This window comes from Sardina pilchardus, chromosome 24, assembly GCF_963854185.1.
Source record: "Sardina pilchardus chromosome 24, fSarPil1.1, whole genome shotgun sequence".
NCBI lineage: Eukaryota > Metazoa > Chordata > Actinopteri > Clupeiformes > Clupeidae > Sardina > Sardina pilchardus.
This window is the reverse complement of record NC_085017.1, coordinates 26032005-26049616: the sequence shown is the minus strand read 5'-3', so window position 1 is coordinate 26049616 and position 17612 is coordinate 26032005. Positions and strand designations below refer to the sequence as shown.

At 40.3% G+C, this 17612-nt stretch overlaps 1 protein-coding gene across 1 annotated transcript; it reads right to left on the bottom strand.

Annotated features, from left to right (window-relative positions):
- Positions 1–3782: 3782 nt before the first annotated feature.
- On the bottom strand, positions 3783–17248 carry LOC134072346 (adenosine deaminase 2-A-like). The gene is made up of 12 exons (XM_062528979.1): positions 17068–17248; positions 15965–16192; positions 10357–10413; positions 9394–9699; positions 6715–6940; positions 6326–6536; positions 6090–6217; positions 4880–4964; positions 4691–4793; positions 4382–4539; positions 4089–4291; positions 3783–3997 (listed from the first exon to the last, which is right to left on the bottom strand). Exons 1-12 carry the CDS (start codon positions 17246–17248, stop codon positions 3883–3885), a joined length of 2001 nt encoding a protein of 666 aa, XP_062384963.1. The 3' UTR covers positions 3783–3882.
- Between the last annotated feature and the right edge of the window lie 364 nt (positions 17249–17612).

Sequence of the window (17612 nt, the reverse complement as noted above, 5' to 3'; positions counted from 1 at the left end):
CACATGCACACACATTTACATAAAAATTGCAGTAGGGGATAGAGTAGGAGATGGACAAACAACAAATTGCCAAGCGTGATTTATTTTTGAATGTGCAGGATGTATGTGCGTGTGAAAGTTGTCAACATCTTATCAGAGAGAGCGGGGGGGGGGGGGGGGGGGGGGGTGCAGTTTAGATTCTGCTCAGTGTCGTGGTCAAGGTGTTGGTGCTGATACTTTCAGTTTACAGTTTTTCTTGATTGCTTTGACCTGCTTAAAGAATCTGGGGTCCACTCGGTTTTCATCATCACTGTCTCAGCAGAGCAGAAGACACCTCTTGCAAATTATGTTAGATATTTCTCATTGGATTGACACATTTCCCTACCCTTTTGCAGAACAAATAACACAGATGTCATTCAATCAGTCCAATCTCCATTGTTTTAGCTATGGTAACCAAACAGAAACCATCTGTTTTCTAACTAAACTAGTATGGAATCACTGGCGCACCTGTTTGACACTCCGTCTGCAGGCCTTAAAAGGTGCAGTGTCTGTTATACACTTTTGTAATAGGCCTACATTTTATTTTTAGTACATTTTAATTTTTATACTCTAATAGATTTTATTTTGTGTAATATTTACAGTGTTTCAGTTTTCAGCCACAGTTACAGCCACGAAAATAACTGTAAACGACAGGTTTCAAGTAAGATCTGACGATTGACATACCTTCAGAAGGTAGGCTAGTAGACTTCTAGTTGACTTGACTAGATGTCACTGATCGCTGAAATCTTTGCATAGCCTATGTGGTTCTCAAACTGTGATACGGGTTGTGGTAGGCTACTCTGGGAGACAAAATCATCACTTCAAATGATATGAGAATATATAATGAAAAATCGTTATCGTCGTTGATGCCGCCCCATCATTCGCTATCTAGATCAGTGGGAACAAGGGCCGAGGAAGGAAGGGAGGATGCATTTGAGAGAGGACCATCGTCCGTCGAGTTCTATTGTTCTTGGTGGCAAACATGAATGCGGCCGCCATATTGATGGGGGGCAAACATCTTACTGTCTATAGGCAACACTTGACAGCAGAGGTGGAAAAGTCCACAGCTTCAGAAAGTAAAAATCCAACCATTGGTTCTACCTCTGCACTTAACACAGGGCATCTCACTAATTACTTATATACTTAATTAGCTGTTCTACCTAGCTGAAGAGTTGTGCTAATTAGAATCAGCATGGTCTAAATGAATGGTTGACACAGATACAGTATGTGGTAGGACTTACTTTCTGAAGCTGAACTTTTCCACCTCTGCTTGCCAGCAATGAGAGAGTCTGATTTTCAACACATGTTCTTCCATTGGCCTCGAGTGATTGTTGCCCCCACCATGATGACGGCACTACATTCCTTACATGCCATGCAGCGCTGAAATATGTGATGCAGAGAAACACTCTCTGCATGCCTGAGGTGTGGCTGGGGGACTAGCAAAATGTCAACATTGTCTGGATGCTCCCTCTACAGGTGAAAAAAAACAATACAGGAGGACGGGAGAAATACCGTGTTGTGAATGACCAAATACAATGTTAATATTAATTTTGTAAATATACCAAATGGAATATTTTTAAATTGTAAAATGAATTGATTAAAATTGAATTTAATTGACATGGTTGATAAGCATATGGTTAGTGTTTTGCTGCACCCTGTATATTTCATACTGTACTGTAGAACCATAGCATGCTGTATTGGTGATGTGTCTGAAAGAAAAAAGTTGAGGGAGGAACTGCAGGGCAAACCTTTCCACTACCTTGACAATGTCTATAACAGCCATTCAACATTCTCAGCTATAGTAATGTAAGTACTCCATGTATGTACAGTATTATTTGTACAGTATGTTACATTTCTTACACTGAAAGTTAGATTTTTGCACAGAGATTCATAGATTTTGCAAAATGTTAGACTGTATAAAAATACAATCATACAGTTAGAGTATAATATACATAAAATATAAACTATTATTTTGAAAAGAGACTGTGAAGGTGAAACCACTTTTGTCTCTGATGTCAGTTGCATAATAACATGAACAGTTGCATGTGTGGATCTAGGATACACCTCCATCTTATACCAATGTCATTATTATACCTCTCAGGTATGTGCCAGCTCAGCATATACTGTATGTTACAATACATGGAAATAAAGATAGGCCTACAAACACCATTTCACATAAATCTTGTTGCAGGCTTGTTACCATCACTCAAGCGGCAAGATATACACTGAAGGAATCCAGTCCAAGAAGGACCAAACCAACCACTGTTTAGTGGACCCAGGCTAGGGAAAATTGCCAAAACTATGTGAATGAAAGAAGGCCAAAGAAACAGACATTAATATGCACTGGAACTTCAAACAGGACTCTCAATCAACCTGAACATTTTCCAACATTTTACTAACTGTATTAGTTTCGAGTGGAATACATGAGACATCCATGAATAAAATGCAACATATATTTGGTTTTGGACATGTTTTCTTAACCATACAGGAGTACAGAACAGAGAGACAAAGAGATGTTTGGAGGTAAAGGATGATGAACTTGTCATGCAGGAATGCAGTGATCAGCACTGGAGGATCACAAATGTGGTCAAAGAATTTTGAAATCCTGAAGAGTATATTTCAACATATTTAGACAACTGCTATCCTGTCTACTCCGGTTGCAAAGACACATGATTTTGCAGAGTACATAAACACAATTCACAAACACAATTTACAATCTCATAATCTCTTGACTAAACAAGAGCATGGGGGGTATGCCGAGTTTGAATTGGGCTTAGTCACAATCGCCTCTGGCTTGAAGCTGTTCTTTTACACCAGAGCTGAAAAGAGTTAGTGGAAAGAGCAGCTTTTGACTTGAATCCTTGGAGTGAAAATAGTAAGGACATTGCAATTCAACGTATTACTGTAACAACAAAATACTTTAAATTTCAGGAACAATATGACCTCCAACATCAGGGTTCAGCCATGAATTCACCAGTGACCCCTACTTTTTGTGTAGTATTTCATTTACAGTTACTGTCTGTATTTATAGTTTTTAAAAAGTTGTTGCTGATGATGCACTGATGACTTATTTTTCATTTGAAATGGTGATGTTGAAGACATACAGTAGAGAGAGTAAGTATTTGAACCCATGCTAAAGTTGACTAAAAAGATGAATATAAAATCATCTTTTGGAAATTGATCTTAATGCCTTAATCAAAAACATGAGTAAAAATCCAACCTTTAAGGACACCAATTTTCTTTTCGAATGAAGTATGTATCATCAATAAATAAATGCTCTTCCTAAAAATACAGGAGGCATAAGTATTTGCACCCCTACAGTATGTTAAATTCCCATAGAGGCAGGCAGATTTATTTTTATATTTTTTTTATTTCATGGATCCAGGATACTGTGCATCTGGATAAGTTTTCCTTGGCCTTTGGAATTAAAGTAGACCCACATCATCACATACAGTACTGTACCGTTCTCCATAGATTGACATGGTGTTTTTTTCTATTTTTTTTTAACTTTTTTTTTGGTTAGCCTATTAGCTCGTTTGATTTGCATTGGGCTCAATGAGCATCAAACAGGCTAATAGGCACATTTAACATAGGGGTGCAAATACTTATGACCCAATTTCCAAAAGATGATTTTATATTCCTCTTTTTAGTCAACTTTACTGTACATTTCACTCAAGAAATTAATTCACATTAAAGTATAATTTTGGATGCTTTATTTTGAAAAAAAAAGTGGGTGCTGTTTTGCAAACCATATGAAAAGGAAACCCAGAGAAGAAGAGAGAGGGACAGGTATAATAAAGCACAACTGTGCAAAGAAAGTGTAAAAGAACTGCTGGGTGCCATCGAAATGTTTTCTGAAAAAATTCAGCACAGCATCTGTTCAGGTGGTATATTACAGTGATCAGAAACAAATTTGTCCCACATTCTCTGCCACTTCGCCATCAACTCTTCCTTTCTTTCCTCTGGCAGAGCGCTGTACCTGCCAAACAAACAGGAATATTAAATTAGTTTTAAGTTGCATTCTTTAATTTAAAAAAATAGAGTTCACAGTTAAACTATGAAGTGCTTACGTTATTGAATTCTTTGCAAGTTCTTTCAGGGTGCCCAAGTTAGCGCTCATCCCTCCAATTCCAACAAAGGCTTCATAGAAGTCATAGGAGAGTCCAGGGTTCCCAAACAGGGTGGGATCATCAGAACTTATGACCATTGGGTAACCCTCAGCCATAAGAACTGCAGCAGGGTGATTACGTAAATCTGAGACCAGCCTCAGGACCTGTCATTAATTGTGACGAAAATTTATAATTGTGATAAAATCAAAATTAATACATTTCTTAAAATAACTCCTCTTTTAATACCTCTTTACCTGGTTGGATATCGGACATACTTCCACAGCCACGCCTTTTTTTCTCAACTGACTTTTGACCACAGGATGGTGAGGCAGTGCATAACCATGCCCGAGTCGACGAGTATTTAACAGCTGGGCATCTAACAAGTTGTCATCCACTTTCGTGCCCTGCCAGTCTTCGCAAACACACACACACACACATACACATTATAGTAGCATACATACTCGAATGAATCTTTGGTGGCATGTGTCAAGTGGTGGTACCAGCATAAAATATATGTGGCACCATCATAAAAAATGGTGTTGTATTCAGAAACCTCAACTCACTGGTCTCTCCCGCATGGAAATAGTAGGGTAGATCCTTAGCAGAATGGGCAGACAGCACACTGTTGTAGTCCAGGAGAGTCTTCCCAGTATCCTCCCTCCCCACCTGTTGAGATCATCATGGTTTGGGTTTGGAAATATGAATATGGAGAACACAGCAGCATAAAGAATGCACTTTAAATATGAATTGACCAAGTCAAACCCTACAATTAGGTCTGGGTAGTTTTGTTTTAGTTTAACAGCATTATTGACAACACTCTGGATCTTGTCCCGAAACCTGTAGAGAATCAATCACATAATACTGCATCAAGTCAGTCAAACCGTTACATGCCAACATTGAACACACACATAACTCTATTCCTTACAGACACAGTCCTCCCCCAATTCTAATCCAGCACACTTTTTGAACAGTTCAGCAAATTGTAAATGAGAGAATTCACCTGATATTCGCCTTCATTTTCTATCAAACCTGAAGCTATTCGGAAGCATTTGAATCTTTTTATCCATGCGGGCCACCGGCTACAAGCTTAGTTCTAAGAACGGTCGAACGGTCCCGGTGGTGGGATGGTGAATAGGCTACGTTGTCCCTGCATGTTTTTTGCTAGTTGCTAGTCGCTTTCGCTGACTCATGCTCTCTCTCGCTCCACTTTCTCTAGCCTACTTCTTACTTGGGTGTCATACATTTGAACCCAAACTATTCAGATCACCACCACGTGGCCATACCATGCCATTAGGCCACCAAGCAAAAAACATAGCCGCCTCTTGAATCCAGACGGTAATACGGATCACTCCCAAAATGTAATAGTTTCTTCCTTAGGTCATCCTTCCAGGTAATAAAGGGCAACGCTGCCAATATCAGTTCAATATCTATACTGTACAGCGCCTTGTTAGCTAAGCTGCTAGCTTGGGAATCTTTGGATATTCCTCTTTTTATTACTAGCCAGGTACCACACAGCAGCAGCGCAGGCACTGAAACTGAAACTCATTAAGACCTCTCGCTCTGTCTTTTCACAAGGGCGCGCCCTAGAGTGGCGCTCTAACATTTATACCACGGGGATGTATACCAATGAACACAAAAGATCAAGGGTCACACATGAAATACAACACATGAAATAAAGTCAAATATAATTATAAAGTGTATCTCCGCACACTATATACAGTATATAGGCTATATATATATATATATATATATATATATATATATTAGGGCCGGGAATTAATTAATCTTATTTAACATGTTAAAGTCCCGGCCCGAATATTAGGGCCGGGACTTTAACGTGTTAATTAAGATTAATTAACGCGTTCCATTAGGCTACCTCCAACACTGGTTTTCCGCAACCCACCCCCATCCCCCCGTGTTACGGTAGGCTACTTCCCACTTTACAAATGAAGCACTGCTTACCTGTCTGTAGATAGTATGATCCGTATACCTAAGAAGTCAGGATGTTTCTTTGAAAAGTCTTCACTCACTTTCTGAAAGGCTCTTAGGGTCCATTCTTTGTCATTTTTTGTGCCATCAAGGTTATAAGTCTGCAAATCAAGTTAAATTGCATTGGTGTTTGACTTAATATGCCAAAGGAACTATGTTTACACTCCTGTTGTAAATTATAATTATGAATTAACAATCATAATTCATGCCTTTGGCAAAGCACTCCTGATTTCCATATATATAACTTTGTCTGCATAGAATTCTTTCAGGCTTTCTAAAAGATATTCTTCAAACACAGGTGCAAAGTCGACCAGTCCGGAGATTGCCTTGAAACCACTTTTTAACTTATCCCACGCGTCATTGTCACTTGGGTATGCAGACTCAGGGTTCTCATTAAACAGGGAGATATACTGCATCAGTCTAGAGAACAACAAAACATCAAACATGAAAAAGTCTCCACAATGGAAAGGTTAAGTCATCAAAATATGTACAGTAATTCATTTATTTATTGTTTTCATTTTATTAATGAATTCCTTCATTCAAGGATGCATTGATCATCCATCCATACTCATTCATTTTATTCTTTACTGTATCTCACAACCTCTTGTCAAACTTGGCCTTTTCATTGTTGTCCATGCCAGCTCTCAGGGTCTCTAACAGTTGCCAGTCATTGTTACATATCCTGTCTTTGACAGGCTGTTTTTCTGAGAACTTGAATTGCGCTGATGTTGATGTGAGGCACATGTAGCATTTGGGCCTTTTGGTGACTTCCACCAGCCACTCAGAGCTGACCATTGCACTGCTGTGTAGATGGAGAGCTGCACCTGGTAAACAACAGCCCACAACCCAGTCTCAGCTCATTATGTTACAGTAAGTACACTTTCAAATGTAAGGCTCTGTCTGCAACACAAATTTAAGGATGTGAGATAGATGTTTAAATACACTTTACTGGTAGCCTACCACAAACACAAATGCAGTGATGTGACATGATCACAAATATATTGACAGTACAGGTGCTGGTCTTAAAAATAGAAGATAATGAAAAAGTTAATTATTTCAGTAATTCCATTCAAAAAGTGAAGCTTGCATATTATATTCAGTCATTACACAATACACATAGACTGATATATTTCAAATGTTCATTCATTTTGATTTTGATGATTATTATCACTAACAACTAATAAAAATCATAAGTTCAGTAGGCTATATCAGAAAATTAGAATATTACTTAAGACCAATACAAAAAAAGTTTTTTTAGAAATGCTGGCCAACTGAAAAGTATGAACATGAAAAGTATACGCATACAGCACACAATAGTTGGGGCACCTTTCGCCTAAATTACTGCAGCACTGCGGCATGGCATTGAGTCGATCAGTCTGTTAACACATGTTAAGAGAGCCCAGGTTGCTCTGATAGTGGCCCTCAGCTCTTCTGCATTGTTGGGTCTGGCATATTGCATCTTCCTCTTCACAATACTCCATATATGTTCTATGGGGTATTGTGAAGGGCGGACAATGCCCCTCCAATTGTGTCTTCTGCCCCACCAATAGCTTCCATGTCTTCCACTCCTTCAGGTGATATGCTTCTGATATGTGTGTGACGTAGGCTACTGTCCAGTAGCAATTTAACAGAGAAGGAGGGGTGTGACTTTGGACAGAATTCCCATCACTCGGCTTCATAAGCTGCTTTCAGACATACTGTAACTGTAAGTCCGCATGTTCAGCGGATGTCAAGCAGTTGGGCCATATATCTGAACAGCCTAACTAACCGGACATTTGGAACTCCGAACTTAGCCAACTCTTACTTCCATCACCTGAATCACCCGAACAAACTATAGCAAGATTGTATTGTAAGTTAGCTCTGAGATCATAGTATCCACTCGAAGGCAGAGCACAAAATTGTGTAGAGCAAAACATCTGCATTACCATTTCTTCGTCCCAGAGTTTAACAGGTGCATGATGAATCAAGATCCCCATGTTATTTTCCCGTAGAAAAAATCTCAAGATGCCAGATGTCCTTATTTGGGCAAAGATGGTAGGGTTTTTGTAGGCGAACTTCAGAGGTCTATATCAGAGCCCATTTAGGGCATTTTACCTGCAATCTGTCGATTATAGTTTCTGCATGCTCAATATGGATTTAAGGTTGAAAGTTGAATGAACAAGTAGCCTACTTATGGCCCTTTGGTTTCTTACAGGCTGGGTCGTTGTTGCCCATAACACACTAGCATTCTGCTAATGATTGACATCATTGACACGTTTGAAAGGCTTTTTAGAACAATCAAGTGACAGCTGTGTGTATTTTCTTTGACCCCCCTTTCACAAGCAATATTCCGATTTCTACACAAAAAAATATATCCAGGGAAAAGTGGATTTTAGGAGTAGGCTACAACTCCATAGCCTGACTCTCGTCAGACCCTAGTTCCGCCATGCTCCACCAGAGGCGTTTCGCTGAGCTCCACACAAGGGTCTGGACTCGAGGGCAATCCAAACTCCTTCCAGGGAGCAAAGAATGATGAACCAATCAGGAGAAGCGAGTGTTTGATTCAAACAACAATGGCGGCACGCAGCGAGGAGTCTTGTGCTGACATTGATTCTGCTATTTCAACCGTTTTGTCGAATCTATTGAGTATTCATTCTTTAAAAGATTAACAGAGAATGGTTTTGAAGACATTATTGGTGGCAAGGATGTTTTTACTCTTCTTCCGACCGGGTTGGTCTTGAAAGAGCTTGAAGAAGCCTAGCACGTCATTCAAGATAACAGGCAAGTGGTTTATCAAATCACATGCAAGGATGTTTTACAAGGATCCGCCTTCATAAATACATCTCCTATCGAGAAGTCCCAGATCCTTGTGTGAAGCAGACAGCGAACTACAGGATCTGGCGAGAGTCAGGTTAACAACTCCATTCACCTCCATTCATTCTCCACGTACTCACGATCGCCCTCTCGTTGCAGTAGCCTACCATCTGAATGTATTTTGAGAGTGGCGGTTCTCTCCTTATCAGACAACCATCATGGCCACCGCTTGAGCAATGAATGTGTTAAACTCTTTATAACACAACACTCCTGCAGCTTGTTATGGCACTCCATTTACAGTGATATTGAGTAGGTGGAATGTACAATAATAAAACAGATAATGAGAAGGAAAAACAAAAAGATAAGCTTACCTTATAGGCTTTAGAGTAGGCCACTAGGCAACATAGCTATATTAATATATGGACATTAACTATGCATGATCTGGGAGATGGTAGATACAATGGTATATATAGGCCTACTGTACCTTTGGGCATTTCCTTTAAGACTTTAAAGACAGCACTTTTCTGAATGTGTGAGCGTGCCTTGAAAAAATGCATGGAAGGAAGGAATGGAGGGCATTTCATCTCATTTTCCTTCAAAGTGTGCAGGCGTGTGTCCAGCTTCTGCTCATCTCCACTCAGTTCCTCTCTGCCCCCTGTCAGCATTTCGGCCTCCTCTTTCTTCAGTCTCTCCCTAACATCAGGGGCACCGGAGCAGGGGATCATGAAGGCCAAGGCCATCATGGAGAATAGTGGAAGCCAATAGCAGTGGATTCTGAAGGGCATGTTGCCTAATTGGATCAAACAACAGCAGAGTATCAGGACACATTCACATCATTAAATGCAAAAGCTCTGGGAAAAATTAAGACACTTCTTCACCCTACGGTTGCTGAGTGATATTCGAATGAGCTGACCCATACAGAAAAGATATAGAAAAAACTTATATGCAGCAAAGTGTACAAAACTTGTAGATTTACTCTTGAAAGTGGCCCCTTTCTCGTTTTCCTCATACAACCTCATATATAGTCCTTAGGTTATAATGTTTTATGTTTCAGGTTACACAGATTTAGCAAGGAGGATCTTATAATGGTTTCACTGTCATATAAAAACCTGATTTTAAAGAATCCTTCTAATAAATGCATGTCTGCTTTCTATGAATTTGAGTAGGTTGTGTAACACAGTCGGGGGAATGGGTTCCCTTATCCCACGGATCTTTGTAAAATGTGAAAGATACAACAGACCTAGTTTATTTTATTCACAGTGGAAAAGGGCTAATATAGCCTACATTTTCAAGGATGGATCTGTATAATGTGCATGGCATAGGCTATAACAGACTTGATCAGATTTCTAATAATTTGTACACTGTACATTTTTAAAGAGGTACACCATGGATTGCCCATTGCCCATAAACAGTGTCAAGAAAGTAAGCCCTCTAACAGACACCTTACCAGCTTCTCGCTTGGTCCCCTCTGTAGGCGTGCGCCTCTTGCCAGGAGTTTGATGTTCTCGTTGACACAGGGAAGGCAAAAGACACAAAAAGACTCTCGGCTGTTCTTTTATTAAAACCCCTAACCAAGGGTTCTGACTTATATCGATTACAACACAGAATACAAAATTCTTCTTGCTCTCGATCTGCAAAGTCCAAAACCCAAGAGAAGGGAAGAAGAGCGCACAGAGCCTTGGTGAAGGGGCCCTTTTTATACTTGTCCTGCGGGCTTCACACCCGAGCCTAGACCTATCACATCGTGCCACGATCAAGTTGTCTATTTCGTGTTCCTTTTTCTGGTTAGGCCTACTTGTCTTTGAACTCTGACTCACTCGCATACAACATACATATTTTCCCAAGTATAATACAATAAGCTTAATTAAAACACTTTAAGTTTTGATGAAATATTCTTTTAAATCTAAGTAAAAACATACTTTAAATCCAAACAAATAATTCATTGCCGCATTTGCATGCATTTTTATTTGTTTTAGAGCAAGCTGGAATTAAGTAGTTATATTTAGATATAGGCTATCTAGCCAACCTTATGCTACTATTAAACTTTTCCACGGTTCACATTCTCAGCCGCCTTCTACACTATGCTACATAACAATCTGATGTATAAAAATGATCTAGAATGTTGGGGGGAGGTGGGGTAAATGACCCGGTACTGGAATATCATATGTAGCAAGGCCCTGTAGCAAACTGATGCCTTGGATGAACAATGTCCTATGCTAGCTGGGCTTCGACATCCTTCCAATCCATCCATGAGTGGTGGTGCTGCAATCGGTCAAGGGGATTTCTCGGACGAAGCGGAAGTTGGGACTAGATTCAGCTCACGGTGCAGTCGGGACAGCTGTAATAACCATACTCTGCAAAAGATCTGCCGCAGCCATCACAACTGCCAGGAGTCTGGATTGAGCCATAACGTTATTGCAACGTTGAAGAACTGCTGTCTCACGGAGCAACAAACTGTCGCTGTCAACAGTCCACCGAGTTGCTGATCTGCAAGATTGCACAACCTCAGTGATATCCAGACTGCAGCCTACAAGGACTAATGTTAAATCCTCCGGGTTGGTCTGAAGACATACAGTACCCTCCAGAATTATTGGCACCCTTGGTAAAAGTTGACTAAAAATAGGTCTAAAAAATAATCTTTAGGTGATTTATTGTACTCCCACAATGAAAACAATGAGGAAAAATACACCCTGCAAGGGAAGCAAATTTATTCTGAGAAAAAGGAAAATCTCATAAAGAAATAAATGTTTTTAACAAAAACACGTCACTCACAATTATTGGCACCCCTACTTGTAATACCTTCTTAAACCTCCATTTGTCAATAAAACAGCATGTATTATTCTTCTCTGACACCCCATAAAGATTGAGAATACAAAGTAAGGGATTTAAGACCATTCATCTTTACAAAACCTCCCCAGATCGTCCAGATTGCTAGGTCCACACTTGTGCATTCTTCTCGTTGACTCATCCCACTGTTTTTCTATGGAGTTTAGATCAGGGGACTGCTATGGCAATGTCTGAAGCTTGATTTTGTGTTCAGTAAACCATATTTGTTTTGATCTGTGCATTTGTTTTGGTTCATTGACCTGATGAATGATCCAATCATGACCAACTTTTAGGGCCTTGGCAGAGATTGTTTGATTTCCTTTGAAAATGTACAGGTTTTTCTTGGTGCTCATGATGCCATGCACCTTAGTTAGGTTCCCAAGGCCTTTGGGAATTAAAACAGCCCCACAATAGCACAGCCCCTCCACCATAATTCTGATTAGGCATGGGGTTCTTTTTAGTATAGTCATTCTTCTATGTACGCCAAAGACACCTTAAGTGTTTTTAGCAAAAGAGCATAATTTTATATTCATCTGACAATAGACCACACTCCCAGACATGTCATGGTACCATTCAGTAACTCCTGTCATTTACATTGTTCATTAAATGACTCTACTGGCTTTAACCTGACATGCTGTCTAAATAATCTATTAGCAGTGAGGTCACTTTTGAAGATTTTTTGGGGGGACTTGGTGACCCCAAGATGATAGCTTTGTCTGTAACTCTCAACAGTGGTTCTTATGGATTTTTTTGCCTATCATACCATCCTCCATACTGTGTGTGGGAGCAAAATAGCCATGAGTCTTTGTCCAAGCATGTTTGCCACATTTCCAGATGATTAGAACCTTTTAGTCATCATTTTAACTGGAAATATAGGCATTTTCAACAAAAAACCTAGTTTCCATAGACATTCTCTTACTAACAAATGTCAACACAATTTCTTTTTATTTCAATTTAGTGTATTCTCTTGTCTCTCCAATGTTGAAAAATGACTAGAGGATTTAGCCTCTGAGTGACTTCATTTTCATACCATAGTGAAAAAGAACGTCATGAACTACTTCTGAAAGTTCACAGACACTCTGATTTACTTTAAAACGTTGCATTTACATAGGAAAATGCTCCTGTTAAATGTTGTGCATAATATGTTTCAGGGGTGCCAATAATTGTGAGCAAGCTGTTTTTGTTAAAAAATATTTATTTCTTTATGAGATTTTCCTTTTTCTCAGAATAAATTTGCTTGCCTTGCAGGGTATATTTTTCCTCCTTGTTTTCATTGTGGGAGTACAATGAATCACCCAAAGATTATTTTTTATACCTATTTTTAGTCAACTTTTACCAGGGGTGCCAATAATTCTGGAGGGTACTGGAGCGCCCTCCATAATTATTGGCACCCCTGGTTAAGATGTGTCCTTTAGCTTCTAATAAATTCATTTTTTTTCCAAATAATATAGGACCACAATGAAAAAAAGCGTAAAATCCAACCTTTAATACAAGTGCATTTATTTAGAAGGAAAAATATCCCACATTAAGAAATAATTATTTTACATCAAATCATGTGTGCCACAATTATTGGCACCCCTGATGTTAATGCTTTGTACAACCCCCTTTTGCTAATAAAACAGCACCTAAACGTATATACTATATACATATACTTATACTGTATGTATATGTATATGTATACTTATATATAAACTTATACTATAATGTTTCACAAGATTACAGAAAACAGAAAGAGGGATCTTCGACCATTCCTCTTTGCACAAAATCTCCAAATCATCCAGCGACCTGGGTCCTCTCCTCTGCACTCTCCTCTTCAGCTCACCCCACAGGTTTTCAATCGGGTTGAGGTCTGGGAACTGAGATGGCCATGGTAGAAGCTTGATACGGTGTCTGGTGAACCATTTCTGTGTAGATTTGGCCATATGTTTAGGGTCATTATCTTGCTGAAAGACCCAGTGACGACCCATCTTCAGCTTTCGGGCAGAGGCCACCAGATTTTGATGTAAAATGTCCTGGTATTTCAAAGCATTCATGATGCCATGCACCCTATGGTTCCCAGGCCCTTTGGAAGAGAAACAGGCCCACAGCATCACCAATCCTCCACTATACTTCACAATGGGCATGAGGTGCTGTTCTGCATACTCATCTTTTTGTTACGCCAGACCCACTTAGAGTGTTTGTTGCCAAAAAGCTCTAACTTTGTCTCATCTGACCAAAGCACACAGTCCCAGTTGAAGGCCCAGTACCGCTCCAGACGTTTGTGCTTATGATTTTGAGTGAGAAAGGCTTTTTTCCGTGCATGCCTCCCAAACAACTTGTTGGCATGTAGATAGCGCCTGATGGTTGTTCTGGAGACTTTGTGACCCCAAGATGTAACCATTTGATGCAATTCTGTAACAGTGAGTTTTGGAGATTTTTTTTATTTCTCTTACCATCCTCCTCACTGTGCGTGGTGGCAAAATAAACTTGCGTCCTCTTCCAGGCCTGTTTACCACTGTTCCAGTTGTTTTAAACTTTTAAACGATTCCTCTGACCATAGATATGGGCAGGTGTGCGAGTGGCTATTTTCTTGTAGCCATTGCCTTACTTATGAAGGTCGACACACATCTGCCTTACTTAAACAGTGTGTTCCTTTGTCTTTCCCATGTTGAAGAGAAATGGCCTCTGTGTTACGTCATATTTATAGCCCAGGGAAACAGGATGTTAAGAATGACTAATTAAATATTCCTACATACTCTGATCGACTTTGTAAACTACTTTAGAAATGACAGAAATGACAGAAATGCATTAATTACATTTATTTCCTAGGAATAGTTAGGGGTGCCAATAATTGTGGAACAGGTGATTTTATGAATAATAATTATTTCTCAGTCAGCGATTTTTTCCCCACTTTAAAATTCACTTGAGTTGAAGGTTACATTTTTCTTTTCAGTGTGAGAGTATGCTTCTACAATAAAAATTGAATTTATTTTAAGGCTTTTAACACATCTTAACCAGGAGTGCCAATAATTATGGAGGGCGCTGTAAGTCCAACTCATTCCAATGGCAAGATAGCTACAGCATAACACTGACTTTTCTTTCTTTCTTTCTTTTTTAATTATTTATTTTATTATTAATTGTTTGTTTTATGTCTGTTTTATGTCTACTGTTAGATGGGTACTCTGGCAATTACGCCACTCCATCTGACATGTCTTGTCTTGTCTTGTGCATTTGTTCTGTAAATTTGTTTGTTTTTGTCTTGGTGTCGCGGGTACGCTGGCGACTACGTCACTCCGTCCGGCATCTTTTGTCCTTTGTGTAGGCCTACGTCGCATGTGTGGAGCGCTTTGGATTGCACTGAGTGCATGTGAAATGCGCTATATAAATAAACAGACTTGACTTGACTTGTCTTGTCCCACCACAACACACACGCTGTATGTTAAGTCTAGCGTAGACTTGGCAGACAGCCATAAACTTGCCTTCTTGGGCTTGTCTGATGTCAGAGGTGGGGGTAGCGGTAGTTTGGATGGCCTGCTTGCTTAGAGTTTCCTCTGGGCAGAACTGTAGTGGGACATGATGATGCTCCCTGTTTCGCCTTAGTAGGCTATCCCTCTGGCATTCATGGTTGCCTCTCTACTAGAGCTCTGGAGTGACTGGAATGAAGCATTATCCTCCTAGTTGATGAAGCGCTTTGATGTGCACTCTCAGGTCATGTGGTGTGTCATGTGTGATCCTTACTCCAACTCTGTCATTAGGCGCGTTCAAGTTCAACTCCAAATGACCTCTTGCAGCAGTGAGAGCTGCCGTTGACAGCAGGGGAGGGGATACAAACGCTGCTATGAAGTTGTACACTCTCTACTTCCCGTAGTCTAGACGTGACCATGTGAAGAAACATGAGGCACGGACCCTTGCGGATATGAAGAGGCATCCAAACACCTTCACATACGTCAAGGATGTAAAAGCCAATTAGGGCAAAGTCCTGACGTCATGAAGGCAGGGTCTAGGCTCCGCAGTAGAGCGCTGCTGTGCCGCTGCTCAGCAGCCGCCTTGCCCCGCCTTGCTCCCGCGATAAGTTGAGGCCATGTGATATCGACTGCCGAGTCGTAAACACACCCATCTAGACCATCGTGGACAGATTTTTAACCACATGCATCTTGTGCTGCACAGTTTTGCGCCATCACAAACTCGCCTATTTCCTCGCCCCCAGCTGGTCCAACATCCCCACAAGGGCCCTCACCTTCAGCACAAACCGGTAGAGCCCTCTGCTGTCCCTGTTGACTGGTGGCTCAGCCCGCACTTCAGTGATTTTTTATGAGGCTGACCATAAAGCTCTGTGAGTGCAGTCACAGTCTTGGTGTATTGATACCTGCTGTTACTGTACGAGTTTGCAATCAGCAGAGCATCTTTCAGCTTGAGACGGTTGACCAAAATATGGAACTTGAACCACTCAGTGGTATCAGGATGCTGTCCTGTGACAACTTCAAGTGGACAAACAGGCGGGGATTGATGAAGTAGGAGATGTGAGGCTTTGGTTGACTGTTGTGTCGTGCCTCTGTCCCCTGTCCTCATTGCTCGGATGAGTAATGACAGTTATGACAGTGCTGACATGTTACAAAATGCACTAGTGGTTAACAGATATGCTTTGCTTCTGTATTTTTGCCCTTAGAAGTGTCAAAACGTTTTTGCAAAAAACATCACAAAATTATGAAATGTCAGCTCTAAAATATGTTGTTCAGTATGTTTACTATCAGAATTATACAGCCTGGCTCACACTGTTTCACTTACTGACTCTTCTATGTGATCTATAAACTTTAGTCTATCTTATACACAACTTTCTTTTCTGCTCGACTATTTTGGCCAAATGATTTAGACTTTATGTATGTTCTGTCACTGAGCTCAAGAAGCAATTTCTACTATTTTTATGAAGTCATTCTGTGTATGCACAGCTGAAAACTTCCTTAGGCAACTGCTTTACTTGAAAATTCTTTCTTATTTCATTTCATTTAGATGATTATTACCGACAACTAATATCAGAAAATTAGAGTATTAGACCAATAGACCAATACAAAAAAGTATTTTTTATTAACTGTTGGCCAACTGAAAAGTATGAACATGGAAAGTGTGAGCATGCTCCTTTTGCCTGAATTACTGCAGCAATGTGGCGTGGCATGGAGTCAATCAGTCTGTGGCACTGCTCAGGTGTTATGAGAGCCCAGGTTGCTCTGATAATGGCCTTCAGCTCTTCTGCATTGTTGGGTCTGGCATATCACATCTTCCTCTTCACAATACCCCATAGATTTTCTATGGGGTTAAGGTCAGCTCAAGTTTCTGGGCGAATTAAGAACAGGGATACCATGCTCCTTAAACCAGGTACTGGTAGCTTTGGCACTGTGTGCAGGGGCCAAGTCCTGTTGGAACATGAAATCTGCATCTCCATAAAGTTGGTCAGCAGCAAAAAGCATGAAGTGCTTGAAACGCAAAAGAAACATGAATTGCTTTGGACCACTCAGCAGCAGTCCAGTCCTTTTTCCCATGTCTTGCATATGTCTGTGTGTGGTGGTTCTTGAAGCACTGACTCCAGCTGCAGTCCACTCTTTGTGAATCTCCTCCACATGTTTGAATGGGTTTTGTTTCACAATCCTCTGGGGTGCAGTTATCCCAATTGCTTGTACACTTTTTTTCTACCACATATTTTCCTTCCCTTCGCCTCTCTACTAATTTGCTTGGACACAGAGCTCTGTGAAATGCCAGCCTCTTTATCAATGATGTTTTGTGTCTTGCCCTCATTGTGCAAGGTGTCAATGGTCGTCTTTTGGACAACTGTCAAGTCAGAGGTCTTCCCCATGATTGTGTAGCCTACAGAACTAGACTGAGAGACAATTGAAAGGCCTTTGCAGG